We start from the raw sequence: 25725 nt of genomic DNA on the forward strand, positions 1-25725 counted from the left end.
GAAAGGGAGATGATTTTTATAGGGGCACTTGTAACAATGGCCAGGTCAGAGGTTCCCCACGTTGTTGGGGGGACAGTCAGGGGTGGGTGGGTTGTGGGGGAACAGGGCAGGGAAGCCCTGGAAGAGTTCAGTGTTTGTGCCAGGGATGCAGGGCAGAGGCAGGCTGTGGGGATGGTAATGAGATGAGAGCAGAGGCAGCAACAGGGCAAAGAACAGGCCCGGGGAGGTAAGTGACTTGCCCATAAGTGTATGTTAGGCCTCCTAACCCAGTGCTCAATCCGAGCCATGGGAGATGCAACCTGCCTGTGGCTGGTGGTCAGGTCTGGGTGTGGAGTCAGTGAGAATCATAGCCTCTCTTCCTCTTGGAGCCTCCCAACAGCCAGCCCTCCCAGCTGGCAGAGCAGCATTCCTGGATTCATTACCACCATCCCCCTCTTCCCGCTTCAGAAAGCAGGAGAACAGGGTGCTCAGAAACTGGGGGCCCTGTCCAGAAGCACCTCCCTTGCTTCCAGTGCCATCACATGGGCTTGCTTAGCCATTGCCCCAAAGCTTCCTTAAGACACCTGGGCACTCTTGTTCTCAGAATGGACATTTATTAGCACACCCGAGTGTGCTACGCAGAACATGTATTCAGACAGGGGTCCCTGCCCGGGGGTGGGCTCACAATCTAAATGTGACACAACACATACACACAAGACACAGACACAGGGAGCGGGGCTTCTTCAAGGGAGACAGGTGGTCAGGGGAGCCAAGGGCTGGGGCATACAGTGTGTTCAAGCCGTGTCCTTCTGGTTGTCTTTGTGGGGGAGGGAGAGGAGAGCAGGACGTGGCCTGAGATGGCCTTCCAGAAAGCAGTGGAATCCAAGAGGGACTGGCAGGAGAAAGAGACCAGAGGGCAGTGGTCCCAGGCACAGGGAAGGATGGGGGAGTCTCTGCAGGTAGGGATGAAGAGAAACCCCACGAAGTGAAGGCAGGAGAAAGACAGAAGTGCAGGAGGAGGGAGGCTTGGAGCCCACGGCAAGGGGCTGTCACTTCTGCCAGGCTGAGCTGTCCTGCTTTTTAGCCTAGATTTTCCAGATTGAGCAGAAGTCCTGGCAAGAACTGCTTGTGAGGCTTACTTACCTGACCCTAGGGCTCCCTCCAACCTCTGAACCAGAGACATTTAAACCATATTGTCAGTATGGGGCAGAAGGGGAGAGGGCAGGCAGCTTCAGGTGGAAGTACTTAGTGCAGAGTGAGGAGAAAGCTGCCAGCCTCAGGTGCAGGGGAGAAAGAGGCGAGGTGGCCCCTCTAATAGGAGTGCACAGGGGCCAGCAGGTGGACACACGACAGTGGAGGGCTCTCCTTTCCTGTGCGCCCATACAGGTGCAGCACTTCCCTTCTGAAAGAACCAGGAGAGCTGCCAAGCCTCGTTTCCCCCAGGCTGTGTGCGGGAGGGAAGGAGAAAGGGCAAGGATGGTTATTGCTCTTCTGTGGATGGAGAGAACTGAGGAAGGAAACACCTTGCCCCGGGGCCTCTGTGTCTACTGGGGCCCAGCTTCCTAGGTCCTCAGGCTGGAACTGGCCTTGGACGCTTTTGAGTTGAGACTTTTCTAATTCTAAAGGATGAAACCAGAAAAGGGTGGAGAGAAGGCTCAGGTCCAGCCAACAGACCCAGAACTCCACAGGGAACACAGAGAGGACACACTGGCCTGAAACCACAGTGGCCCTGTCAGAGTTCACGGTGGTGGTGGGGAAGGCGAAGGCTCTCCCTTTGGTTTGTCTCACCTGCCTTGGAGGGTGGTGAGGGTCCCCTGGGAACTGTGGGGAGGGCGTGTTGGGCTGGGTGAACTAGAGGGGGCACCCTGTAAGCCCTAAGGAGACTCCACTCCCAATAAGCCTTGCTTTAGGCATGATCCAGGGGGTATGGCTGCTTCCTGGCTTTCTGGGTAGCTGGTGGGTTCATATCCTCAACCTGAAGATAGGCTAGAAGGGCCTCATCAAATGAAGCTGAATCCCAAAGGTGACAGGTGAGGGGAGACTTGGCCCCAGGCTACCCATCCCCATCCCCCACTTCCTCTTCCCCTGGGAGATAGTGGAGGGCTAGGACCCACGGAGGAAACAGCCAAGGCCCTACTTTTTCACGATCCTTTATTAATCAGAATAGGCCTTGCCACAAAAAGCAGGGCCCATCCCCACAAAAATATGATTTTGCAAAGAGGAAATCTTGCTGGCTTAGAGGGTGCATGTGGTGGAAAAATTTTGTATTTTTTTTTCCCTCTTTTTTTCTTCAGTTTTTCTTCATTTCGCTGCTTTTTTTTTTTTTTGTGATGGTGGGTTTTTGTCGTAGTTTTTTTTTTTTTTTTTTTATAAAACACTTGCGCTCAAGGACTCAAACACAATACAAACAGAAACCACCAATCCCCACCCCTGGGGCCCCAGCAGGACTGGGGACTCTGGGGACTCCCCTTGGCTTTTTGTGTGGCTGTTTTCCTTGTCCCTTCCCTGGCGTCTAGCGCCGGTGGGCAGGTGCGGGGTCCTGGGGCAGGTGGAATTTATACAGCAATTATGTGGGGTGATGGTCACAAGAAAGGATACCTGAACAAGTTAACGACTAACTCTAGGGTGCCCACAAAGATGGTGGATGACGCTCAAGAAGGGTGCAGGAACACAGTGGAGAAGAGATAGGTGGGCCCAGACCGGCCTCAGCTATCCCCGGAGGCTCTGTAGGGGGAGGGGCAGGCGGGCCTTGCCTTCAGGCTGCGGTAATAATACTTTGCTCGCGGGTAGCACCTTCAGAATCTTCCTGCCTCCACCCCCAGGTCAGGTGACGGCGGCCTTACAACCTCCCCCATGAGGTAGGTGAAGTATTATTACCATCATTTTACAGATGGGGAAACTGAGGCCCCGGGAGTGTGGGTGATCTGTCCAAGGTCCTGGGATGGCGACAGGGCAGTGCCCTTCCTCCACCCTCAAGTTCCCCCTTTCTCTGTTCCCTAAAGCCTTAGACCTCCCTCCGCCCTCACCCATACCACCCGCCTCTTCCCTTGCTAGCCCACTTTGCCCTTGGCCCGCCGCTTGCCACCCAACCCCCGCGTCCCAGAGCTCAGGCTACACGTCGAGGGTTGGAGAACCCCAGGCGGGGTTCATCGCTGCGCCTGGGTGCGGTCAGGTTTGGAATAGGCAGGGCCCTGTGAGGCTCTCTGCATGTGATTGGCTAAGAGCTTCGTGGGCGGGGCTCGGAAAACGGGGATGCAGTTGCCCCGCCCACTCAGTGCTAGTTGGTCCAATTCCCGAGAGCTCTGTAGCAGGCAAGGGGACCCGGGGCGGGGCTTGCTCTCCCACCCGCCTCGGGGTGGAGGGGCACAGGATTTGAGAGCGGGATGGAGGCTGGCAGAGCCCCTCCGCTTCTCAGAGCTTCCAACAGCTACCTTTCTTCGCTTCCACTGTCTCCGGAGCCGCTGCCCTCCCTCCCCACTGGGGTTGGTTCCCCAGCCTGCCCGATAAGGGCCGTGCCATGAGGGCAGACCCCCATTTTAAGCAAAGCTACAATATAGAAAAATTGGGATTTACAAGGAATGTGGGTGACTACTTGCTTTACGTTAGCACTCTTCACTCTACAAAATGATTCACTTACTTTGTATGATATTCCTCCAGATCCTTGGGGTCAGGGGTAAGGGCGAAGGCATGAGAGTCTATGTAAGAAACTTTTGATATGGGCAAAAATGTGAGCAGAACGCTCAGCTCAAAGGGAAGTCTACTTAAGGAACATGGTTCCCAACTGCCCATGCTTTTGCCGTGCAAAGTGGGGGACCTTTTCCAGAGTCTCCTTTCTTGGGGCGTCAGACCCATTTGGGGGTAGAGCCGTGGTCCCAGGCCTCGTCCACAGACTGTGGTGTGCTGGCGCCACCTGGCGGCATCTGCCGGGAATGTCAGGCGCAAGCGCGCGGACCCCGGGATTCGAAGGCGGTCGCCAGCGGTCTTGTATCAACACCAGGACCCACGTGGGGATGAGGGGGCTTAAGCAGGGATCATCTTGAAATCTTCCCTCTCCGTGGAGCTGCTAGTTCTGGTCTCTGCAGCCGCGGAGGCAGGGAAACCACAGTTTCTTTGTGGGGGAGGAGGCAACCTCAAAGCTCACAGGATCCGGGAATGCTCTCTGCTTCCTCCGCCTGAACCAGGGGACCAGGGGCGATGGGAAAGGTGAGCTGCTCAAGTGATGCAAGGACAGAAACCACGATGGAATGAAAGGGAAGGTCTCCGAGCGGGGGTGGGATGGAGGAGAGGGAGAATTTGGCAGGGAGGTCGGCAGACAGAGAGGAGGAAGGGGAAGGAAGCTGGAAGGCGTGGTGAGTGCTGCCAGTGTGGCTGGGAGGTGACACCTGGGAACAGGGAGGGTGTCTTTGGATGAGGATGTTGGGGAAGAGAGCTAGTGGGGGCTTGGGACCCCTGAGACAGAAAGGAGCAGAGGTGGAATGTGATATACACAGTGGTGCCTAAAAGGCATGAGCCGATGCTCAAGAGATGACATTGCTGGGGAGGGAGCCGGTGGAGAGCTCTGGGGAGGCGGGAGGAGAAGGACAGAGCCCAGGTCTCAGCCCAGCTCCTCTCTGCCCCTCTTCCCCACCCACCTCTTCCTCCATCCCTGCCTCACCCCACCCCCTCACCTGCCTCTCCTCTCCCACCCCCTAGCTCTGTGCCTTGACTTCTCAAGCCTCCAGCCCACCCAGTCCTTTCTGCATCGCCTTCAGCACATGGGCCCCAGGGACACAGGGAGTGCGTGCTGCCACCCCCAAACGTGCACGCACACACACACATTACACACGCACAGTGGACACAACACAAGTACACAGGGCTGCGGCTCCAGAACCCCCGGAGCAGGCTATATACTATCCTCGGCATTCAGGGCCCAGCCGGCTCCTGAAACTGCCCTGGAACAGGCCTCCCTCTCTCTTAGTCAGGCCAGGCCGGGGCCAAACGCCTCCGACGTCCCCTCTCCTGGGCCCACGTTGGGGGCAGGGGAGGGGGCGGCCTTCCTCTACTCCTAGGCTCTGCCTTAAAGAAAACGGGGGGACCTTGCCCACCTGGCGGGCCTCTGGAGGGATCTGCCCTCTGGCTCTCAAGCTCACCTCCCCGCTTCTTGAGTATCAGCAAGTCAGGAAGGAAAGGGGCAAAGCAGGCAAATGGCTCCCAGAGCCCCTCCCCCAGAGCTGGACCGGTGGGGAATGGGGCTGGTGCTTGCTAGAAGCAGGGCCCAACTGGTTCCTGGGACCTCTTCCTGGCCGAGCCCTCAGGATCCTTCCCTCACCCATGGCCGGGGGGGCCAGGCCGGGCCTTGTGCATAAAGTGGTGAGGGCGTGATGGGGACCCGGCCCTCGGCCCCCTGGGGCTCCCTTGGCCCCATTCAGGCCTTCAGCTGGTGCCACTGGGCCACAGGCTGCCGGGGCCGGGCAATCATGTCCTTCCAGTGCTTCACCTCCCCGGGCCCACTCTTCCAGGACAGGTAGATCTGGGGAGAGAGGGAAGAGGACGTGTTAGTGGCACCCTCTGAGGCACTGTCCCTTCCCCCGCTGGTGGTGACACTCTGTGTCCACGTTGGCACCCTAGCTTGTGATCGTGGGGACCAATGGGGTCCCTGCCTGCAGTGACAACCTACCCTACAGAAGCCCCTCCTATCCCCACCAACCCCCCCACCAGCCTGACCTATCTTCCTTGTTGTGCTTTCTCTCGGGAGCCTGGGCATACCTGGCCCTTTTGAATTAAACTCCCAGCCAGTTTTGTGGTGGGAGATGGATGGGGATGGAGGCAGGATTATCCCACGCCCTTCCCTCCCCTACCTGCTGGGCACTGTCTATCTCTCCTTACTGACAAACATTCCCACACTTCATAGGCACTTACTACCTATCAGGCACGGAGCTAGGGACTTCGCATACATAGATCATCAGATCCTTACTGGTGAGGCAGGTATGTTATTATCCCCATTTTACAGATGGAGAAACTGAGGTACAGAGAGTTAAGAGACTGACCCATAGTCACAGGATTTATGAGTGGTGCAGAGGGATTTAAATCTGGGTCTTTGGGGCTTCGTTTGTTGTTGTTCAGTCGCTCAGTCGTACCTGAGTCTTGGAGACCCCGTGGACTTTATACTATCAACCTAATCCTACCTGCTTCCATGTGAGAAGCTTCATAGCCCCAGGGTGGGGGAGGCTGTGTACGTGATCCCCTGGCTAACCTCAGACTTGTGACTGGTGGTTAGCTCAGAGCATAGGGCTCCCTAAGCTACCTGGGTCAAAGGGAGAACAAATTCACCTTCACCTCAGTTCAGCCAGCAGAAGGTAGGACTCACTCAACTCTGAAAGACTAAGCTTGAGAAAAGACTAAGCTGGTCAAGGAAGGGCTCAACACTCATGGTCCCAGTGGGATGTGGGTGATGCTGTCCTGGTGACCCATCCTACCTGTGACCACAGGTCAGCAAGTCATACATACTCCCTGGGCCTTGCTGGACGGCAGGCAGGGCCAGCTCTCCTCTTTGGGGCCAGCTGCTTCCCTCCCACCCCCAGTAGCTAGGTTCTCTGTTCCTGTCTGTCTGAGGGGTGCCTCCACCTCGGCCCTCCTCCCTGTGGGTGCCCAGGCCACTTCCCATTTCCCTTATACCGGGCCATCCCCTGGGTGACGCATGTTGTCCCCTCACTTGCCCCTGGCATCTTTCCTTCCCCTGTACCTCCCTGATCAACTGACTTCCTGCACTGTTCCTGGTCAAACCTCCATTCCCGATTGGACACCCATGCCCTTACTAGGAACTTCTCAGTAATAGCCATTACAATAGTAGTAACATACATGTTCCATATGCTGTGTTAAGCATCTTGCCTGTGTTATTTAATCCTCCCAGCACCCTGTGAGGCTAGGTTTGTTTACTCTCATTTTAAGAGGAAGAACGAGGCTCATAAACGTTATGACTGTTAAGAGGCAGCAACGGGCCCTGGATCCAGGCAGGGTGACTCTCAAGCCCACACTTTCCACACTAAGCCATAGCCAAACAAAGGAATAGACATTTCAAAGTAGAAAAGAGATGGCTTTATGGTACAGAATTGCATCCTGGAAAAACTCAAGGCCAGGCATGGACTTTCGGTTAATATATGACGAAGAGAGGTCAGTTTCTGCAAGGAGAATGTCCACATGCCTCAGGCAGTTCTTACAACACCCTGCTAAGTGCTGTAGAGTTGGTATTATAGCTCCATTTTGCAAATGAGAACACTGAGGCTCAGAGAGGCAAGGTCCTACAGCTGTTGAAGAGCAGAGTCTTCGGAGCCTGACTACAGCTCTCAACACAGGCCCCAGGCTGATTACCCTCTGCAGGCAGAACCCAGGGTGACGCTGATTTATCTTGTCAGAGGGTCCTGCCCAGAAAACCCCCTTTGGGGCCCAGGACACTTTTCCCTATCATTTCCTTCTTTCCCTGCTCTTCCAGTGGTCTGTCCTGAACTGATGGACCCATGGGAGGACACTGAGGGGCAAATCTCGACCAATCCTCTCCTTTTCAGATGAAACAGACAGACTGACCCCCTCTCCCTCCTGCTGTCCAGCCCTGCGCTCACTCACTACCCCGGCAGCTCCTTTTAAGGACACATCCTTGCCAGGCGCCGCCCCACCCCCACTACCTTGCCAATGACGTCATTGCGGCTGAGCTTGTCTTTGTCCATGACGGTGATAATGATGGTCGTCTCCCTCAGCTTCTCCGTAGGGATGTCGAAGGCAAAGGACTCATTGAAGATGGGGTTAAGGTTCCTCTTCATCGTCACTGTCTTCTTCTTCTCCACCCGCTTGTCCTTGTACATCAGCCACACCTTCACGTAGGGGTCTGGGGGACACCAGGGGGAAGGGTCAGAGGAGCAGAGAGGGGAAGCTGGGGCAGGAAGGGCTGTGCGCTTTCCCTGCGGGGTGAGGAAAGCCCAAGGAAGAAGGAGGGCAGGGGGACCTGGGGCATCAGCAGATGGAGGAGCTGCCAGGGACTGTAGCCATTGCCTAGTGCTCTTCTGGGAACACAAACAGGAAGACTGAGAGGCTCAGGTCTCTCTCGAGGTCACAGATAAGAGGTGTCAGAGCTGGGGCTAGAACCCAAGGCCCCCCCCCCCCCCCCACCATCGTGTTCACTTTCTTCCTGATCCTGAGCAGGGCAGAGTTCAAGATGATGCTGACCCTTAGGGCACTCCAAAGGCAGCCACCAGGGCTGTAGGGTAAAGGCGTGGGGACTAGAGGTGGGGCCTGGGGGTCGGGGGTGAAGCCCACAGCCAGGACCCTGCTGTTCACATCCAGCATGACTCCTGTGCACCCGAAGCTCCCTGGCCCGTCCGCCCCCGGCCGTGAGAGGTGCCAGCACCTGACGTGCCCCCGATGTCCATGGCTTTGAGGTTCCGGGCTTTGATGATGTTCACGATGATGGAGTTGGCAGAGGGGTTGTAGCAGAGAGACAGGAGCAGCTCGCCTCGGCTCCCCTGAAAGGGAGAACAAGAGGGCTGTGGGGACCAGGGGACCCCTCGCCTTGCACCTGGGTGCTTACCCACCCCCTCTGTCTGTCACAGCTGCACAGCTGGTTTCCCTTCATCTGGCAGGTCTGGGCCCTGCTCCCCAGGCTCTCTATCACCGCCCAGCCTCCCCAAGTGCTGAGCATTGGCATTGGCCTCCAGCCAGCTGGTGGGAACTCGGGTCTGCCAGGCCCCGTCAACCCTCCCTTCCCACAACCCTCCTGATTCCCTGCCATTGAGGAGGGACTAGGAACCCATCTGGACTTCCCTGGTGGCTCAGATGGTAAAGAATCCCCCTGCAATGCAGGAGGTGTAGGTTCAATCCCTGGGTGGGGAAGATCCCCTAGAGAAGGGAATGGCAACCCACTCCAGTATTCTTGGCTGGGGAATTCCATGGACAGCCTGGTGGGCTACAGTCGATGGGGTCGCAAAGCGTCACAGACTCAATGGAGATGAGTTTGAGCAAACTCTGGGAGATAGTGAAGGACAGGGAAGACTGGCGGGCTGCAGGCCATGGGGTTACGAAGAGTAAGACACGACTTAGTGACTGGACAACAACCAGGACCTGGTCTGTTAGCTGCCCAGCCGGGGACCTGCAGGTAGGGCCTTACACTCCCATCGCTGCATGGCTTCAGATCCTTCCAGAAGGTCTGCATCTGGGTCAGGTCCACCTTGTTGAGGGGGATGGACACCTCCCCGATGGGGTCGTTGCGGCTGAAGCGGTCATAGTCCAGGACCTGGAGGTAGAGGACCCTCTGCACCACTTTCTCGTAGGGGAAACCTGGGGGGCAGACAGTGCAGGTAAACAGCAGGACAGAGCGGTCACACGGAGCCCAGGCAGGGCAGCGCTCCCGGGCAGGAACGTGTGCACTCAGACCTCCCTGAAGTGTCAGCAAGGACCGTCTCATTTGTCTCCCTCGACAGTTCTGCGAGGTGGACGGCATCGTGTCTATTTTACAGATGAGGAGACTGAGGCTCAGATGGCTTAAATTATCGGCCCAAAGTCCCACAGCTAATCAAGAGCAGACGATTCATTCACTCGTTCATCACGAGTTTGTCCTGGCGGCTGGGCAGTGACCCCCCTTGCCCTCTGGGCAGCCCTGCCGCTGCCAATCATCATAAGACAAGTCTGGGCATGTGGCCCTGCCTGAGATGGCCACGGCTGCTAGAAAGCAAGGCCCAGGAGGACACAGGACAGGGGGAAATGGCAAAGGTGGAGGAACAGCACTAGACTCCTGTCTTAGACTCCCTAATTTTGCCCTAGCCTCCCGCGAACGCATCAGCCTGTCCGTCCATCCTTCCTCAACAGACCAGCAGCCATCCCCGTCTCCACTGCCACCTCACCATCCGAGCCACTGGCACCTCTTGCCCAGACAGTCACAAGAGTCTCCAAACAGCCCTCCCTGCTCGTGAGCTTTCTCCTAGAGCCCATTCTCAACACAGCAGCCAGAGTGAGCTTTTAAAAATAGAAATCACATCATGATACTCTCCGGCTTAAAGCCTTTCAATGGCTCCCAGTGCACTTAGGATAAAAGCCAGGTGCCCTGCCTCGGCTTTAATTTGGCCCGCTGTCCTGTCCCTGCTCACCTCGTGACCGCTCTTCACTCAATGACTGGGCTCCAGCCACCCTGGCTTTTCTTGCCTTGGCCCCACCACGCCGTGTCTCAGCTTATCCTCTTCCGTCAGGTCTCAGCTTTCTTTCCCGACGTCCCAGAGGGGCTTGGATCCCCTGTTTTATACACTAGCCCATTCCTTTCGCAGCACTTTTCACAGGCTGCACTAGAGATTTATGTTTCCTTGAGTCTGGCTTTCCCAGAAGGCTAGAATTTCCAGGAAGGCATCTCTGTCCTCAGCCACCACCGGATCCCAGCATCTAACACCATTTCTGGCACGTAGTAGGCACTCGATTAAATATTTGTTAAGTGAATCAATCATTGAACAAATGCCCGTGAAAGGGCCTGATGGAACAGCTGGAGTGTTCTGGGCTGGAACAGGACCTCAGGCCAGAGCGGAGAGCCAGGGGAAGGCGCTGGGACAGGATGGAAGATACTGGGGAGCCTGAGGTCTGAAGCCTGAGTCACTCACTGGGCTTTGGGAGGCTTAGTAGGAGGAAGAGCTGACCTGGGAGGGCAGGGGGTGCGGGCCAGCCTGGAGGCCTCAGGTGATGCGATCCTGAACCAAGGTGTGAGCAGGAAGGAGAGACAATACTTAAGATCCTAGCTCAGCTGGTGGAGAAGATGAAGGGAGAGGAAGAGTTCTGCAGGATTCTGGTGCCTTCTACTAAAGATGCCAGCAGCACAGAGTTGCCTCTGATAGGAGCAGTTGCACTCGAAGAGGAAATTCTTTGTCCCTCGAGCCCCCAGCTTCTGAATTCTTGAGAGGGGGCCCATATCGGGGGGGCTATGGGCTATGTCTTGCTCACTTTGGAGTACCCCAGGCACCTGTTCAAGTGACTCTATTTTTACCTCACCGTGTGGTTTATGGGATCTTAGTTCCCCAACCAGGAATTGAACCCATGTCCTTGCCAGTGAAAGCATGGAGTCCTAACCACTGGACTTCCAGGGAATTCCCTAGGTGACCTTTGGCATCTGTTTAGGTGAAATGCATGTAGACAGGTGTTCTGGAAAGGTTGAAGGTTCCATGAAGTCCCTGAACCTGAGTCAGCTCTCTTCAACACCAGTCTCCTATCTGGCAAACTCCTATTCATCCATCAAAACCCATCATGAATGATCCTGCTTCTGGGAAATGGTTTTCAGTGTCACCAACAGGAGTTTATATTGGACTCTTGCACATCTGCCATGCAATGCATGGTTTACCTATCTACACATCTGTGTTTTCCAAAGAATGCCTTAAGGGTCACAATGGTGCCTCATTCTTTTATGTACCCTCAGTACCCAGGACAGTGCCCAGCCCATAGTTGATGCTGGGTAAATGTTTGCAGAAGGGATCAGTGGATTGAGGCTCTGCCCTTAAACTTCACCCGACCAGTTGGCCACCTACACCAGCAGATAGCTGAGCCTCTCACTGGTTATGCCATCTCTAAACCGGCCCCCATGCAGAGCTGAGGACCCTATGCAGAGCTGAGGAGGGGAGAAACAAACAAACACCCACTGGCTCACCCTTAAGGAATTATTTAGTGGGTGCGCTGGCTGTCACCCTGCCATAAGGTGTTTAACAAACTGATATAAAGTGTTTTCTGGGTGTTGTGAGTGCTTTTACAATTCGCTGATTTGTTTAGCCCTCACTATTATCTTAATTTTACAGATGGGGAAACCATGGCATGGAGAGGTTCAGGAACTTGCCCCAGACCACACAGCTAGTAAGCAGCAGAGCTGAGATTTGAACTCAGGCAGCCTAGGCCACAGCCTGGGCTCTTACCCTCTACACTATGGTCACTGCAGGTGTTCCCCCTCTGGATCCTGTGGTTGCCTCCCCTCCTTCCTGCATGCTGAGGATGGGTCCCGTGTCTGGGCAGTGGCCCAGCTTTCCTCCCTGCCCTCGGGCTGTGATGCTGGGTCCACTCAGCCCTGTAACCTCATCCCAGCCAGACATGAAACGCATCGGGGTGACTGGGCCGAGTTCCTGGGCCTGTGCGTGTGTGTATCTGTACAAGTGTGTTTGTGCATGTGGTCATCTGTGTGTGTGTGTGTGGCTGGGCGGTGCGGGGGACAGCCAAGGGGAAGAGGGGACTCTGGGGGCAGGGGCGGCACGGCCTCACCTTCGAAGAGGAAGGTCTCGTTCCAGTGGGGGTTCAGGTTCTTCCGCTTCACCTTGGTCTCCAGCTTGTGCTTCTTGTCTGGCAGCAGGTAGATCTTGACGAAGGGGTCGCTGGTGCCGCTGAAGTCCTTGGCCGGCAGCTCCTGGGCCTTCATGATCTTCACGGTGAGCGTGGACTCCTGGAAGTTGTAGCCGACGCTGAACTGGATCCGGCCCAGGTTCTCACGGCTACAGCCCTCGTGGGCCTCGTCCTCCTCGGAGCCTGGGGAGAGCTGGGGGCAGGGGAGAGGCAGGCAGCGTTGGGGAGAATACTGCTTCCCCGAAGCCCCCTCCACAGTCCAGCGGGGTTGGGAGGCCCCCTCCCTGTGCCCAAGGCCGGTCCAGCTACGGAGAGCCGCCTCCATCCCTGCCCCGTCACCATGTGGGGTTGGTGGTGGCATTCTCCTGTTCACATCTTGGTGGTGAGGACGCCGAGGCGGAAGCCAAGTGCCTTGACCAGGATCACACAGGGAGAGGGGGCAGAGCCAGGATGACCCCTGAACCCCAGAGCCGTGTGCACCCCACTCCCCAGCCTCTTCTCGCAGCCCTGGGTCTGCCCCCACCCCCAGCTTCACCACAGGCTGCTTCACCTCCTCTGGTGCACCCTGGGACCCCAGCTCCCTCCTCCTCCTTCCCACCCTTCCATCAGCCCTACAGGAGGGCCCCCTGTGAAATACACCAACACAAAAACCTGGGCTACAAAACAGATGAGGGAGATTGTTCTCATCTCAAAAGAGTTTACCATGGCAATTCTTTAGAAAGCGACTCTCTGGGGTTCTGAGGATAAAGAGATTTCCAAAATGAGAGAGGTGAATTTTCAGGAGCAATGTCTGTTTGTGTAAAGCAGGGACAGGCAAAGTGCAGATTCCCGGGCCGCATCCCTGGGGAGCCTCCTTTCTAGGGGGCTGGGGTGGCCTGGGCGGCAGAGTTTTTTCCTAGGAGCCTCGGATGACAGTACACACACCGGATGGCTGCAGCGGCGGCTGCACCTGCATTCAGTCCTCATCCCCGGGGCGGGTGGCACTTGGTTGGGCCAACCCAGCAACCAACAGACATGGGGGGTGGCATGGGTGTCCCATTTCCTGGAGGAAGTCGAAAAAATGGGAAGTAGCTGGGGGCGGGTCTCTCAGCCAAGTGTTCCCAGCTGTGGTTGCTCACCGGGGACACATGGTTAGGTTTTAGAATCCTGTCCTTCCCCGGCCACCTGCATCCTTTCCTGAGTCCTATCCTAAATTCCACCCCTGACCCAGGGATCCACATGGTCCAGGCATTCCATACTCTGGGCTTCCCAGGTGGCTCAGTGGTAAAGAATCTGCCGGGCAGTGCAGGAGACCCGGGTTCGATCCCTGGCTCGGGAAGATCCCCTGCAGAAGGAAATGGCAACCCACTCTAGTCCTCTTGCCTAGAGAACGCCATGGGCAGAGGAGCCTGGTGGGCTACAGTCCATGGGGTTGCAAAAGAACTGGACACGACTCAGCAACTGAACAAAAACAATTCCTCTCTCTAAAATCTCCTGAGGGGATTAAGAGCCAGGGTGGGGCCCAGGGTACCACATTTAAGACAAAACTGCTGGAACTGGTTTGATTTCGCCCCTTCCCCTGCAGGAGACTTTTCCGTGCCCCCTCCTTCCTCCTGGAGAGGCGGCCCTAGGCTCTGAACTACTAAGGAATACAGATGACACGAATATGTATGATGTGCACCAACCGCGGCAGAAGTCTCTTACATCACCTTCTTGCTGAATCCTGACAACAGCCAGGAGAGGCAGTTATGACCACTCTTTAGCTGAGGAGACTGGTTCAGAGAGGTTAAGTCACAAGTCCAAGATTGCACAGCAGTATGGACTCTCTCTGACTTGAAAGTCCACTCTTGCCACCAAAGCAGGCCCACATCCCAGGGTGATTTTGAGACTCTCCCACCATCCGCCTCAAGCCAGTGTGTGGACTCCCCTGACTCAGGTGAGAGGCACCCAGATCACACCAATAGTAACCACCCTGGGCCCGGCCCTGCCCTGTTCGCTTTGCCCTCAGCTACTCCCTCCAACTTCCTAATGAAGCAGACACTACTGGGCTCTAGTCTGGTTTGGGGCACAGAGATTACAGCCTCAAACAGCCTGTGACTAAGTGATGGGCCAGAATTTGAATGCAGGTCAGCGCCCAGCCATCATGAATGCCCTTACGGCTGCCCTCACTCTTGCACTCAGGTCCAGTGTCTGGGGCTTCACCAGCCACACCCCTGGTCCTGCCTGGAGGTGGGAGCAGGGTGGAGCTGCCTCCCCTATCCTTCTCACAGCGAAGAAGCTATTCTAGCCCCACCCCTTGGCTGGATCCAGGCAGCCCTGTGCAAGCTCCATTCAGGCCCACTGAGAATCTGGCTTTCCAACTCAGGTCCAGTTTTCCCTGGGAGCTCCTTCCTTCTCCTCCTACTGGCCCCACTCCCTCTGAACCTCAGTTTTTGCATCTATAGAGTGGGACCATGAGACAGACCTATGTTATGGGGTTCCAGGGAAGGTTAAAGGGACCCTTCTGTGGTCCTGTTCTGCAGCCTGGCCCCTGCCACTGCTGGCCATGGACTGAGAGCCTGGGGCATGCAGTCCCTTCCAGGACCACTTGCCCCACCCCATGCCTTCTAAAATTGGGGTGGAGACCCTGGTGACCGGAGCACAGGTGGCCCCAGCCCCTCCTGGTCTGGTTATTTGGATCTTGGTTCGCAAACAGGGTGGTCTGATGCTGAGAGTCTTAACCTGGGCCAGTGGACTTCACCTCAGAAGTGGGCAGTGGCTCTGTGTCCACTCCCAGTCTTCCCAAACCACAGCCCTGAGCCCTAATTAACCAGCTGGGGCAGCTCCTGGATCTGTATCCATGGCAACCAAGCTAGCCACGCCACACCACCCCCGCCCTCCCCACCAAGGGCTGGAGGAGGTGCTACCTCAGCCCCAGCTCTGGTAAGCAGGCAGGAGTAACCCAGATGCGGGTATGGCTAGGCCTCCTCTCTGACCCCTCCCCTCAGTCCCTTTGTCTGAAAGGCTATATTGGGTGCCCGACTTGTTCCCTGACCCCTGAGCTTCGGACAGTCTGGGACCTGGAGATCAGCCTGGGGCCTGGTTTCCTTCTGCCCTATTCATCTTCATCATCACTGTTAACGCCAGTGACCCAGCTGTGGCCTAAGGCTAGGCAATTAGACCCTGCCTGCCCACCTCTGAGCATTCGCTGAGCATGTGAGAGGGCTCTGGGGCCTGCACTCCCTTCTTCTGCCTGAGGCTGCCGGCCCCTCCCTGGAGGCAGCAAGGGGCAGGCGAGCTGGCTGGGAAAGGGCCGTCCCTTCTGGGAACCTGGCTACCGGGAAGCTGGAACCAATTAAGAGGCTGTGCAGGGAAGCAGGATGGACTGTGCCGAAGGCCCGTCCAGAGGAGAGGAAGGCCGGGCTGATTTACATGGGTGGGGGAAGACAGGCAGAAAGGTGGTGGAGGACCAGGCAGGCAGGGCTCAGAGCGGGCAGGAAGAAGGGGAGAGGGGAGAGGCTGAAGGAAGCCCAGATCTGGAATGTGGAAAAATCTGATACCCTAGTCTATATTCCAGAGAAATGCAGACTTGGGCCCGTGGCAGGCCTGCTGACTGGGAATCTGCATTTTAATGAGATCTCCCAGTGATGTGTGTGCCTATCACAATCTAGAAAAGGGGAGTGTGGATGGATGGTTTGAGCCAGCCAGAACCCTAAATGGCAGGAGGGTGGGGCCTGGGGCTCCGGAGCCTCTGGGAAGGTGGGGGGTGTGGTGTCAGAATGGTGGGCAAGGGAACACTGAATTGAATGATGTCAGGTCTAGCAAGGGCCCAGGAGCCCACCAAGCCCCCTTCCTTCTCTACAGGAGGGATGGAGAAGACAGGGAGGAGTAAGGGGAGGAGGGTGGGGCACCCAGGTCCAGGGATGGGAAATGATTTGTCCCCACTAGGAATCTAGCAGGCACTGGGTTCCCACCCTCAGGTAGGTCCTCGCCAAGCCTTCCTGGGACTTCTGGGCTGCCAAGCCTTTGACTGACTCTGGCCTGACCTCTACGGCTGCCCAATCACAGGGGGCTCGCCCTGGGGCCTTGGGCCCTCCAAGGAGCCCTTTGGAAAGTGCAGGTGGGGCAAATGGCTGTGACTCACTGCTGCCACCAGGGGGTGCCATGTGACGCCACAACCTCTCCCCTAGAGAGAACACCCCAGATCCACAGGGCCAGGATCCCAGGAGGGTGGGGTCCACTCAGAAGGACTAGGACCAGAGGGGTTCTGCTCTCCTGTTCTCTTTGGGCCTCAGCTGACCCCTAGCAACGGGGTCCCAGAGTGCCACCTGACACCTCCACTCAGTGGGCGGTCCCTCCAAGAGAGGGGACACCTTCCGCTCCAAGTCTTTGGTCCACAAGCCTTTCCTCCTAGGACCATGTATCAGATTTTCTATGGCCCTGGCTCCACCCAGAGATGGGAGGAGGATGTCTTGACAGATGAGGAAACTGAAGCACAGAGAGGCTGCTGGGGTGAAAGAGCTGGAAAAGGAGGCAGGGCAGGCTCACTTGGCCACCAGGGTCATTCTCCTGCATGACTGACCCTCACGCTCCCCACCCCCTGCCCCCTGCCCTTCTCACCATAAGCATCTCACTGGTGAGGGAGTTGACGAGGTCTGAGACGGAGGAACGAGGCTCGGTCCGGCGGTCAGACTCATCGTGGGGTGTCTGGCCGGGCACTGGGGCTGTGTTCACTGCCTTCCCTCCTGCAGGCAACCTGGGGGCAGGAAGGGATCTGAATGAGTGTGGGCTCGGAGGTGGGCTGGACTGGGCGCCACCAGCCTGGGAGGCGGCAGGACCTTCTGGTACCCAAGCAGCTGCCACCTCCTGCGGGCCAGCAGGAGACCTCCCCCTCGCCTCTGCCCCTGCATGATCTGGCTGGACATCCCCTGGCAGCTGCTTTTTTGGCCCGTGTTCCCACCCCTCCTGTCCCCTAGAAAGTACCCCACCCTGCAGCCCCTGCTCACGTGGTGCTCTCTGAGCACCCGCCCTCCCTAGAGGCTCCCTCCACCCCTGCTGGCCCCAGCCCAGGAGGGAGGCTCCCGAGACAGCGTGTCCGGCTCCCCTGTCCGCGTCATTTCCCTTGGCAAACACGCCCAGAGCTCCTGTCTCCTGGAGGCCCCACCTGTTTGTTCAGGCTCAGCAGGAATACAGGTGCCCTTTAGACACATGAGACTGACCAGGTGAGGTTGGGACCGGTGTCCACGCAGCCCTGTCCACTAGAAATTTTCATGTCCATGTGTGGCTATTGAGCATCTGAAACGTGGCCAGTACAACTGAGAACCGAATTTTTTCTTTTGATTGACATAATTTAGATTTAAATGGCCACCTATTGGATGGGGCAACTCTACACCGCCTTGCTCCCCAATCTCCACCCTCCTCCCACTCTGAGGACTGCACTTTGATAAGGCTCTCACCAGGTCAGAGGAAGACAGGGTCCCACTGAAAAGCCCCCGGCTCTGACGGTTCCACTCCAGGCCCCTATCTACACCCTGACTCTGCATGGCCCCCCGGGAAGCTGGGCTCTCTGGCCCAGCGGCTGGGTGGTGAGCCAGTCTCTGTCTAGCCGGGATTCAGGAAGCCTGTCCAGGGACCAGGCTGGAACATCCCATGAGGAAGAGAGGTGGGGGCAGGCAGCGAGGAAGGGACCGTGTGGTGGGGAGCATGGGGCTCATGACGGGCTACAGTAGAACAGCTTCGAGGCTACCAGAGCCATAGACTCGGAGGCACACACAGGCTGGACACAAGCCATGGCCCTCGGAATGGACCAGCCACCAGCACCCACGGTTGGCTACGACAGGCAGACAGGACATGCATGGAGTATGCCAGGCCCTGGAGAGAAGACACCAGGACCCAACAGCAGGGTGTGTGAACACACACACACACACACACAAACACACATAAACATACACGAGTGCACACAAGCACAACAGACACCCAGGCAACAGGGAGAGAAAAGGCATGGGCAACCAGGCGGATCGACCAGAGGTAGCAAGATGACGCACACGCAGCGCTGTGCACACTTAGATTCCAAGAGGACACACGTTCGGGGAGGCCCGGGCATGCCAAGGGGTGCGTGTGAACCGGGACACACTGAAACAGAAAAAGCAGGGAGCAGTTTTGGGGACAGACGCCACGAGAGTCAGACGCACGGTGCACCTGCTGTGAGAACCCGGCCTCATCCAGACAGCACGGAAAATGCCCTACCCGAGCCGGGACACGCGGGGCACCCTCCCAGAGGCGGAGCCACAGCAGAGCACACGCACGCATGCACGCATCACAGACACACACACATGGACACGTGCTCACACAGACAGGCACGGGGAGGAAGAGGAGACTGAAATAGCTGGAGAGGTAAAGTCAGGTTAAAAATAGAGTGGGAGAGGAGGAGAGAGCCGAGATTGACTGCTGAAGGTATGAGAAAGTCGGAGTTATTCTGGCCACACCACAGCATCAGCACAGCTGCCAAGCAGCCTGGGAAAAGATGGTCAGCGCCACTGAAGCTATCGGAGGTCACAGGACAGAGAGAGACAGAGAGACGGGGCATGGAGGCGGAGGGAGAGGCGGAGGGGCCCGGCCTGGCCCAGGGGCATCCCTGTGAGGAGCAGATGGGAGGAAGGAGACAGGGAGGGAGGGAGAGAAGCCGAGAAAGGTTAGTCGGACACAAGTGAAGAGGCTGCAGGGTGGACAAGGGGACAAGGAGCGAGGCGGCCGAGAGGAGAGGCAGAGAGGAGGCGGGGACACACACCGGGACGGAGGAAGCATGGTGGCTTCGGAGCGGGGGGCAGCGATGGGGTGGCTAGGTCCCGCCCTGCCCCCCACCCCACTCTGGGGGGTGGGGCCATGGTGGAAACCATTTGGATCCCGAGAAGCGATGGTGAGAGGGACAGACAGGGCATGAAGCATGCATGGGTGCAGGGCAGCACGGGTGAAGTGGGCTGGGCGAGCGGGGCGTGGGGGCCAGGGGCAGCCGTGGCCTCCTTCCCTCCCCCTCGCGGGCCCAGGAGCCGTCTGCATCTCTTGGGGCGCCAGCACTGAGGCCTAGGGGTCTGGGGGGTCCTGGATGGGGGGTGCTTCAGGGCCACCAAGAACTGTGGGAGTGGGGGGCAGTGACTTGCTTGGGACCTGGAGTGGCCACACCTCCTCCTAGGGCTCTTCTGTCTCCCGGGAACCTGCGGCTAACAGACCTGGGGGGCTGGATGCTCTCCCCTACCACAGCCATGGGCCACCCATCTGCTACCCCAGAGACACCTGGCCAAGGGGTCAGCTGGGTGGAGAAGGGGGTGCTGGGACTGGAGGGCGAACCCTGGACGTGGAGGCAGAAGCTGAGGAGGAAGGGAACAGCTGACCCAAGCTCACCATTGCAAGGTCCATGCAGCCAGGAGCCCAGAGGGGTGGACCCTAAAGTGCCCGGTGCCCGGAGGTTGATGCCAATGCCAAGCTTGGGGGAGGGGAGAGTGCCGGGCAGGAAGCACCCTAGCAGTGGCCCATTGCCTGAGAAACACCCCAACAGCCATGAGAAATGAGCTTCCGGGATGGAGTAGGTGTGACTGGGTGGGAATGGCCTGGGTCCACTCTGAAAGTCAGGCTGGGTGGGGGCGAGGGCGCAGGGCCCCCACCTCCACACCCACCTTTCCCAGAAAGGCAGGGGACGACTGATGCAATGATCAGAAGGGATGAGTGTCTTAAAATATGGAGTGAGACCTGAGTGGCAAAGGGGTAAAAATAGGCGGTGGGTGAAAATGGAGCCAGTTAATTAACACATGGGTGATGTGAAATCTCGTTTCCAGCCTGCATCTGCTCCCTCACGCTTCACACCTTTGTCGTCCAGGAGCCCGAGTTCTTAGCAAGGCTTTCAGAGGGCTCCAGCTCCTGCGGCCCCTAGCCCTCTCCCCCAAAGACCTCTGGCTGGCCTGCAGGAAGCCGGGACTCCGGTGGTTCCAGGGGCCTGGAGGTGGCAGCCTCAGCTCCTCCCGCATCCCAGGACCTGGGCTCAGGGTGTGACACCATTTGTGCCCGTGAGCGGAAGAGCTGGTCCCATGCTCCCCTCCCACTCTCTGTTCACTTGCGGCTTTGCCCACCAGACATGCAACTGTGAACTTGGGATGGGAAGAACATAACAGAGTTGGGTTTCCAGAAGCCACTGCAGAGACAGGCAAGTTGGCTAACTCGGCCTGTCCTCCCCTCCCACACAGGCCCCCGGCAGCAGCCTGGGACAGTCCCTCCTGCACCTTTCGGGCTCTTAGTGAGTGAGGGTCAGGGTCCCTGCCTAGCAGACAGGCTCTGACCCGTGCCTCAACCCGAGGGGCTGCTCCCTCGCTAGAGGCTTAGCATGTCCAAGTTGGAAGGGGTCACCCTGTCCAATCCCTCACTTGACAGACGAGGAAGCAGAGGCCCAGAGAAGGGCTGTGACTTGCCCAATGTCTCAAAACCAGAGCTAGAAGGAGGTGGCCTGGCTGTCAGGCCACACAACTCTCCTGAAGGCCTTTGGTCTGATGAAAAGTACAACCCGATCAAGAGGATGAGTCCTCCTCCCGCGATTACAGGTATGTACCTGACCCAGCCCAAGGCCAGGTGGGAGGCGGTGGCCAGACCAGGTGCAGGGTCATCCTGCCTTAGTGATGCTGCCTGAACCCTGGGTCCCTTGACCTTTGCCCGTCCCCTTCCCCATGAGAGCGCTCTGCTCCCTCCTTGAGATGAGGGCATCCGATGATGCTTCCTTTGGCTTCTGATGACCAGGGCGACGGATGGTTAAATGCCCAGCCCTCTGCTCAGCCCATGCTGGGGCCACGCGGGCTACTCCCAAAGGCCAGCTGCAGGGTTCCCAGTGACAGAGGGCCCGACCAGCCCCTGCCACCTGCTCTCACCCCCCACCCACCCTGTTCCCTCCTCCTGGTACCTCAGGCTCAGTGGGGGCTGCCTTTCTGGTTCTTTCTGATCCCTGGGCCTTTCTTAGGCCCCAGACCTTCCCCGCCAGGGCCTCCTCTTCCATCAGCCCTGAGCAGCCAGGTCACATCTCTGCAGGTGTTGGGTGTGTGTGTGTGTGTGACCATCACCCCAGGGGGACCTCCAGGCAAGAGGGAGGTTGAGGTGGCGGGGATGAGGGAAAACAGGCTGATGCCCCCTCCCTAACATCCCCGCTGCCCACAAACCACCGGAGAAACTGGGATTTCTGGGTCGGGTGGGACAGAAATGAAAGATGAGGGGGCAGCAGAGGGGAGCCAAGCAGGAAAGATGGGGGCCGAAAGGCTGGCTTGCTCTGGGCGAAGGCAGGCAGGCCCGGGGAGCAGGCTTGATCCAGAATGGTCCCAGGACAGCCATACTGGCCTCAGGCCCAAGGGACACCACCAGCGTGGCAGGTGTGAGGGCGCCGGCTGGGGAGGGGTCGTCCTCCCTCTCCAGCATCCGCAGAAGGTGCCGCTGCCTTGTCCAGCAGCTGGGGGTCGAGGCTGGGAGCCTCTCCACGCCTCCTTCTCTGCCACGGCCGCCGCAGGCCCTCGCCTGTGCTCGTACCTCTTGTCCCCCTGAGCGTTCTGGTTCTGCTGGGTTCCTGGGTTTTGCAGGTCAGGGATATTGGCAAAGTCATCCTGTTCCGAAAGCCCTAAGACCAAGGATAGCACCACCATCCGGCCTTCCCTGCCCGGGGGGCGGGGTGGGCAGCCCACCGGCCGGGGGAGAGGAGGAGGAGGCCCCGCGGGGTGGCGGGGGGCAGGGAGGGGGAGGAGAGAGAGACAGAGACAGAGACAAAGAGAGAGAAGAAAACAGCATAAGAAACTGGCCTGCAGAAGAGAAACCAAACTTCAGCACTGTCAACAGTTGTAGAGCAGAGGAGGGGAGAAGGCGGGGGCGGCGGGGCGATGGGGAAGGGAGGGGAATGGAGTGGAGGTGTCTGCAGCCTGAGACCCAGCTCGCCACCAAGGAGGGGCTGGGCAGAGGCGTGTGGCTGGGATGCCCCAAGAAAACCTGCAGGGAAGGCTAGGAGTGGAGCCCAGGCCCAGGGACACGGTCCGTATCCAAGGTTCATTCATCTCGGGCTGAACAAAGACCAGAGGCTACTCAGAGCACCTGGGCCCCTGGGAGAAGGTAGGGGGAGGCCCTCTGCTGCCATCTTGCTTGGGGACCCTGCGGGCAGGGGTTTGGGCTTCCAGGCAGGAAGTTCTTAGAAAGCTTGGAAACCCAGAGGGTGCTGCATCCAAAGAAGTCCCTCATCAAGACATCCCTGAGTCCTGGCCGCCAGGAGGCAGGTCTGGGGGGCTCCCTCCCAGGTCCTTAGAGACTCGGCCCATTGGAGGAGAACGTTAGTCTCTTCTGGCACATGGTGGACTGGCCATCCTGCACCTTCTCCTGGGTCCCCCTTCCTGGAGATTTGGGGAATAGCCACCAAGGCTTTGGGGTCCAGTTCAGGGGCCTTTCCTTGGAGAATCAGTCCAGAAGGCGCCAAGGGGCAAAGAGAGAGAGAGAGAGACAGAAAGTGCAGGAAGCTGGCAAGGTCTGTAGAGGGCCTGGCAGGACTCGAGGGACCTGTGTCCACAGTCAGGGTGGTCTGGAGGAATCGTGCCCTGAGGAAGGCTCGGTTCAGATGGCCCAGGAATCATCACGTGGGCAGCATCGTGGGGCCAGAGGTCAAGGGGTGACGTCTTCCAGCCAGCTTCTCTCAGAGAACCGCTGGGCGGTTGTGGGGCTGCCTGCCCTTTCCAGGGGTGAAAAGTGCCCCTCTGCCCCTCTAGTCCATTGCGGTTGGTGGGTTTTTCTGGGTGCTTGGCTGAGGTCCCCCTGCTTTGACTTCTCAACTGAACACAGGGAGAGCGATTCTCAGAAGCGGCAGGCAAGCCACCAAGGGAAAGATGGCCAGTCTGATGGGATGTCCCAGAGGGTGGGACTCCTGGGCCAGGAGGTCTCCCGCTTCAACCACCGTCCAAGAGCGCGAAGAGGTTGGTCGCCCTGGAGAGTTGCTGGAGAGGTCGTCAAAAAGGCGAGTGAGACATGACAACAGAGGGGAAGAGGCGGGGGTCTCAGAAAGTGGGGGAAGGCCGTGGGGTCCGGAGCCGGTGGATGCTGACTTCTTTGTCTTTGCATCTTCGTCCTGGCCACAGGTGCTCCAGGCTGACACCTGCACCGGCGTCTAACTTTCAGAAAGAACGCCCCCTTTCCTCAGGACGAATCCTCATTTTTTCCTTTGTTTCCTGCCCACTGGTACTGTTTCACAGTTGGTAAAATTCCATTTGACTGCCTGGAAGCTGGTTGTGCTGGGGGAAGTCAAACCCAACGAAAACAACATGTTTTTCCCTGGTTAATGCATTTTTCAGATACTCCTTTTGCTCTTCTTAAAAACAAAACGGCTGCTCTGCATAAGTTCCTGGTTTGTCGTTCTCCGTGGCATCGCAGGCTGCAGGGGCACGAGTGAAGGGCAAGAGGAAGAGATGTGGGGAGAAGCTGGTGGTGTTGAGGGGGGTGGTCACATCCTGGAAGCAGGAGGAACACCTTCTCCCTGCAAGAGGGAGTGGGATTTGGGGGGTCCTGGTTAGCCTTCTCACTCTGACTCTCTGTGTGGGTCCCCAGCATTTGTGGTGAGAGAAGGATGTCAGAAGCACGCCAGCTGAACTGTGAGAGGGGTCAGGGGCTGGCAAGCTACAGCTGGTGGCCTGTTTTGTGCAGCCTACAAGCTAAGAATGGTTTGCACATTTTAAAAATATTGTTTTTTTTTTTTTTAAATGTGATTGAGACCACGTGTCCCTCAGAGCCTAAATTATTTATAAATCTGGTCCTTTACAGAAAAAGTTTGCAGACCCCTGCTGTGAGGGACTACAAGTGGAGGAGGTGGGGAACTGGGGTGAGCCCTGGGGCTGGCCGGCAGGTGAGGGGCGCAAATACCGCAGTGGGCAGAAGAAGCGCTGATGCTGGGACGAGAGGGATGCTCATCGAATCCTGGCCGGCTAGAGAGGGGGTGGGCAGAGGAGGGGGTACCAGAGGCCTTTCTGAGGCTGGCTACTTCCTTCCCGAAGTCTGGGCATGGCCCCTGCTCCCACGTGACAGCTACAGAATGGGAGGCAGGGTGATGGCTGCCTTCAGTCAGGGAGAGCAGAGGGGTGCAGGGTTCCCGCCGGCTCTCCGTTCTGCTCAAGCCACAGCAGAACCGATTCCCATCACTCTTCCAATCCACGCCAGTGCCACAGCATCCGCCCCAGGACAAACTACCCTTCTGCAGGCCAGGAAGCTCTGTTGGCTGTCTTGTCTCAGGCCGGCATCTGCTGAATTCCTGACGGTCCTCGGGTGGGGAAAAGCCCCAGCAGATGCGCTGCCTAGTTTGGCCAAGTAGAGTCACAGGTGGCATGGCATGTTCCTGCCTGGCCGGGGCCAAGGGTACAGGAAGCTGGTGCAGCGGGGTGTCTTCCGTTGGGCTGCCCCTCCCAGGGGTAGCACTCCTGCCCACCTTTCGGGCTGGGGTCTCAGCCGGAGGCATGAGCTCTGAAGGACGCTCAGAATCCTCACATTTTGCCAGTAAGCTGGGCCTTCACCTTGGCCTTCCCCTTCCTCCTCCCTTTCTCCTCTCCCAGGCTTAGTGTGCTGGTCTCCTGCTCCATGTAAAGTGCTCCCAGGAAAGATCTGGGTGTTGAGAATAATTCCCAGAGCCTGGAAGGAAGGTCACGTTAGGCCAGAGGAAGGAGGTAATGTCAGGGACTGAAGCCCAGGCCGGCCCCAGGCTCGGAGAGTGAGTGTAGATGCCCAGAGGGACACTGGGCAGAGGGCAACCAGGTGGGGCCCTGCCAGTGCGGGAGGGGCAAGTGGGCACACGGTAGGGGGTGGGTGAGGGACACACCCAGCGGAGGGGAATGGTTAAGGCCAGATACGGATGGGGTGTTGTTACCTCTCTGACCTGTGCACTTCGAAAAAGCCTCTGATACAGAGATGTTTTCTAAAGCTTTGGGGGGACATTTTGAGGTTTCTCCTCAGGGAATGAACGGTTCATGGTGGGAGCCACGGAGGGAAGTGGAGGGCAGGTGGCTATGGAAGGTCGTCAGAGGGACAGAGGACAGGGCCCCAGGCAGGGACAGGGGAAGTGGGAGGGAGGGAGGGAGGAAGTGCAGGGCTGGAAGGTGAGCAGAGTCGGGTTACAGGGATGGGAGGAAGCAAGGCCTGGGCACTGGAGTGAAGGAGACCAGGTTTAGGAGGAGAGAGGAGAGAGGTGACAGGGAGGCCAGGAGAGCCTGGGCCTGGCCAGAAGGGGAGAGACAGATCTGGGGACCTCAGTAGCATCCGCTAGTGTCTTCACTGGCTTTGGGGGACATCAGGGCGGGGGGTTGGGGTCCTCAGGGGGTGGCTCAGATACAAGTCCTTCCATGGGAAGGGGGGCGCTTCAGGGACAAGCCACAGGCCACAAGAGGCTGGGGAGAGGGTGCCCGAGTCTGCCGGGCACCTTGCCTTGGAGACGGA

General features: G+C 57.9%; 1 protein-coding gene across 7 annotated transcripts in view; it reads right to left on the minus strand.

Annotated features, from left to right (window-relative positions):
• Nucleotides 1-2113: 2113 nt before the first annotated feature.
• The window catches only part of SYT7 (synaptotagmin 7), a 63284-nt gene continuing 39672 nt past the window's right edge, over nucleotides 2114-25725 (minus strand). For 4 of the 7 annotated variants that reach the window (XM_025286501.3, XM_044943595.2, XM_025286499.3 and 1 more), the window contains 6 exons: nucleotides 16876-17011; nucleotides 12220-12490; nucleotides 9113-9282; nucleotides 8357-8471; nucleotides 7638-7837; nucleotides 2114-5488 (listed from right to left, as the gene is read on the minus strand). In XM_025286501.3, the coding sequence (XP_025142286.1) occupies nucleotides 5384-5488; nucleotides 7638-7837; nucleotides 8357-8471; nucleotides 9113-9282; nucleotides 12220-12490; nucleotides 16876-17011 (997 nt within the window). In that variant the 3' untranslated portion in view covers nucleotides 2114-5383. Of the gene's footprint in view, nucleotides 5489-7637; nucleotides 7838-8356; nucleotides 8472-9112; nucleotides 9283-12219; nucleotides 12491-16875; nucleotides 17012-21807; nucleotides 21931-25725 lie in introns of all 7 variants that reach the window. The other 3 variants (XM_044943594.2, XM_025286496.3, XM_025286494.3) reach the window with 1 other exon arrangement.

The sequence above is a fragment of the Bubalus bubalis genome, chromosome 5, assembly GCF_019923935.1.
Source record: "Bubalus bubalis isolate 160015118507 breed Murrah chromosome 5, NDDB_SH_1, whole genome shotgun sequence".
Lineage (NCBI taxonomy): Eukaryota > Metazoa > Chordata > Mammalia > Artiodactyla > Bovidae > Bubalus > Bubalus bubalis.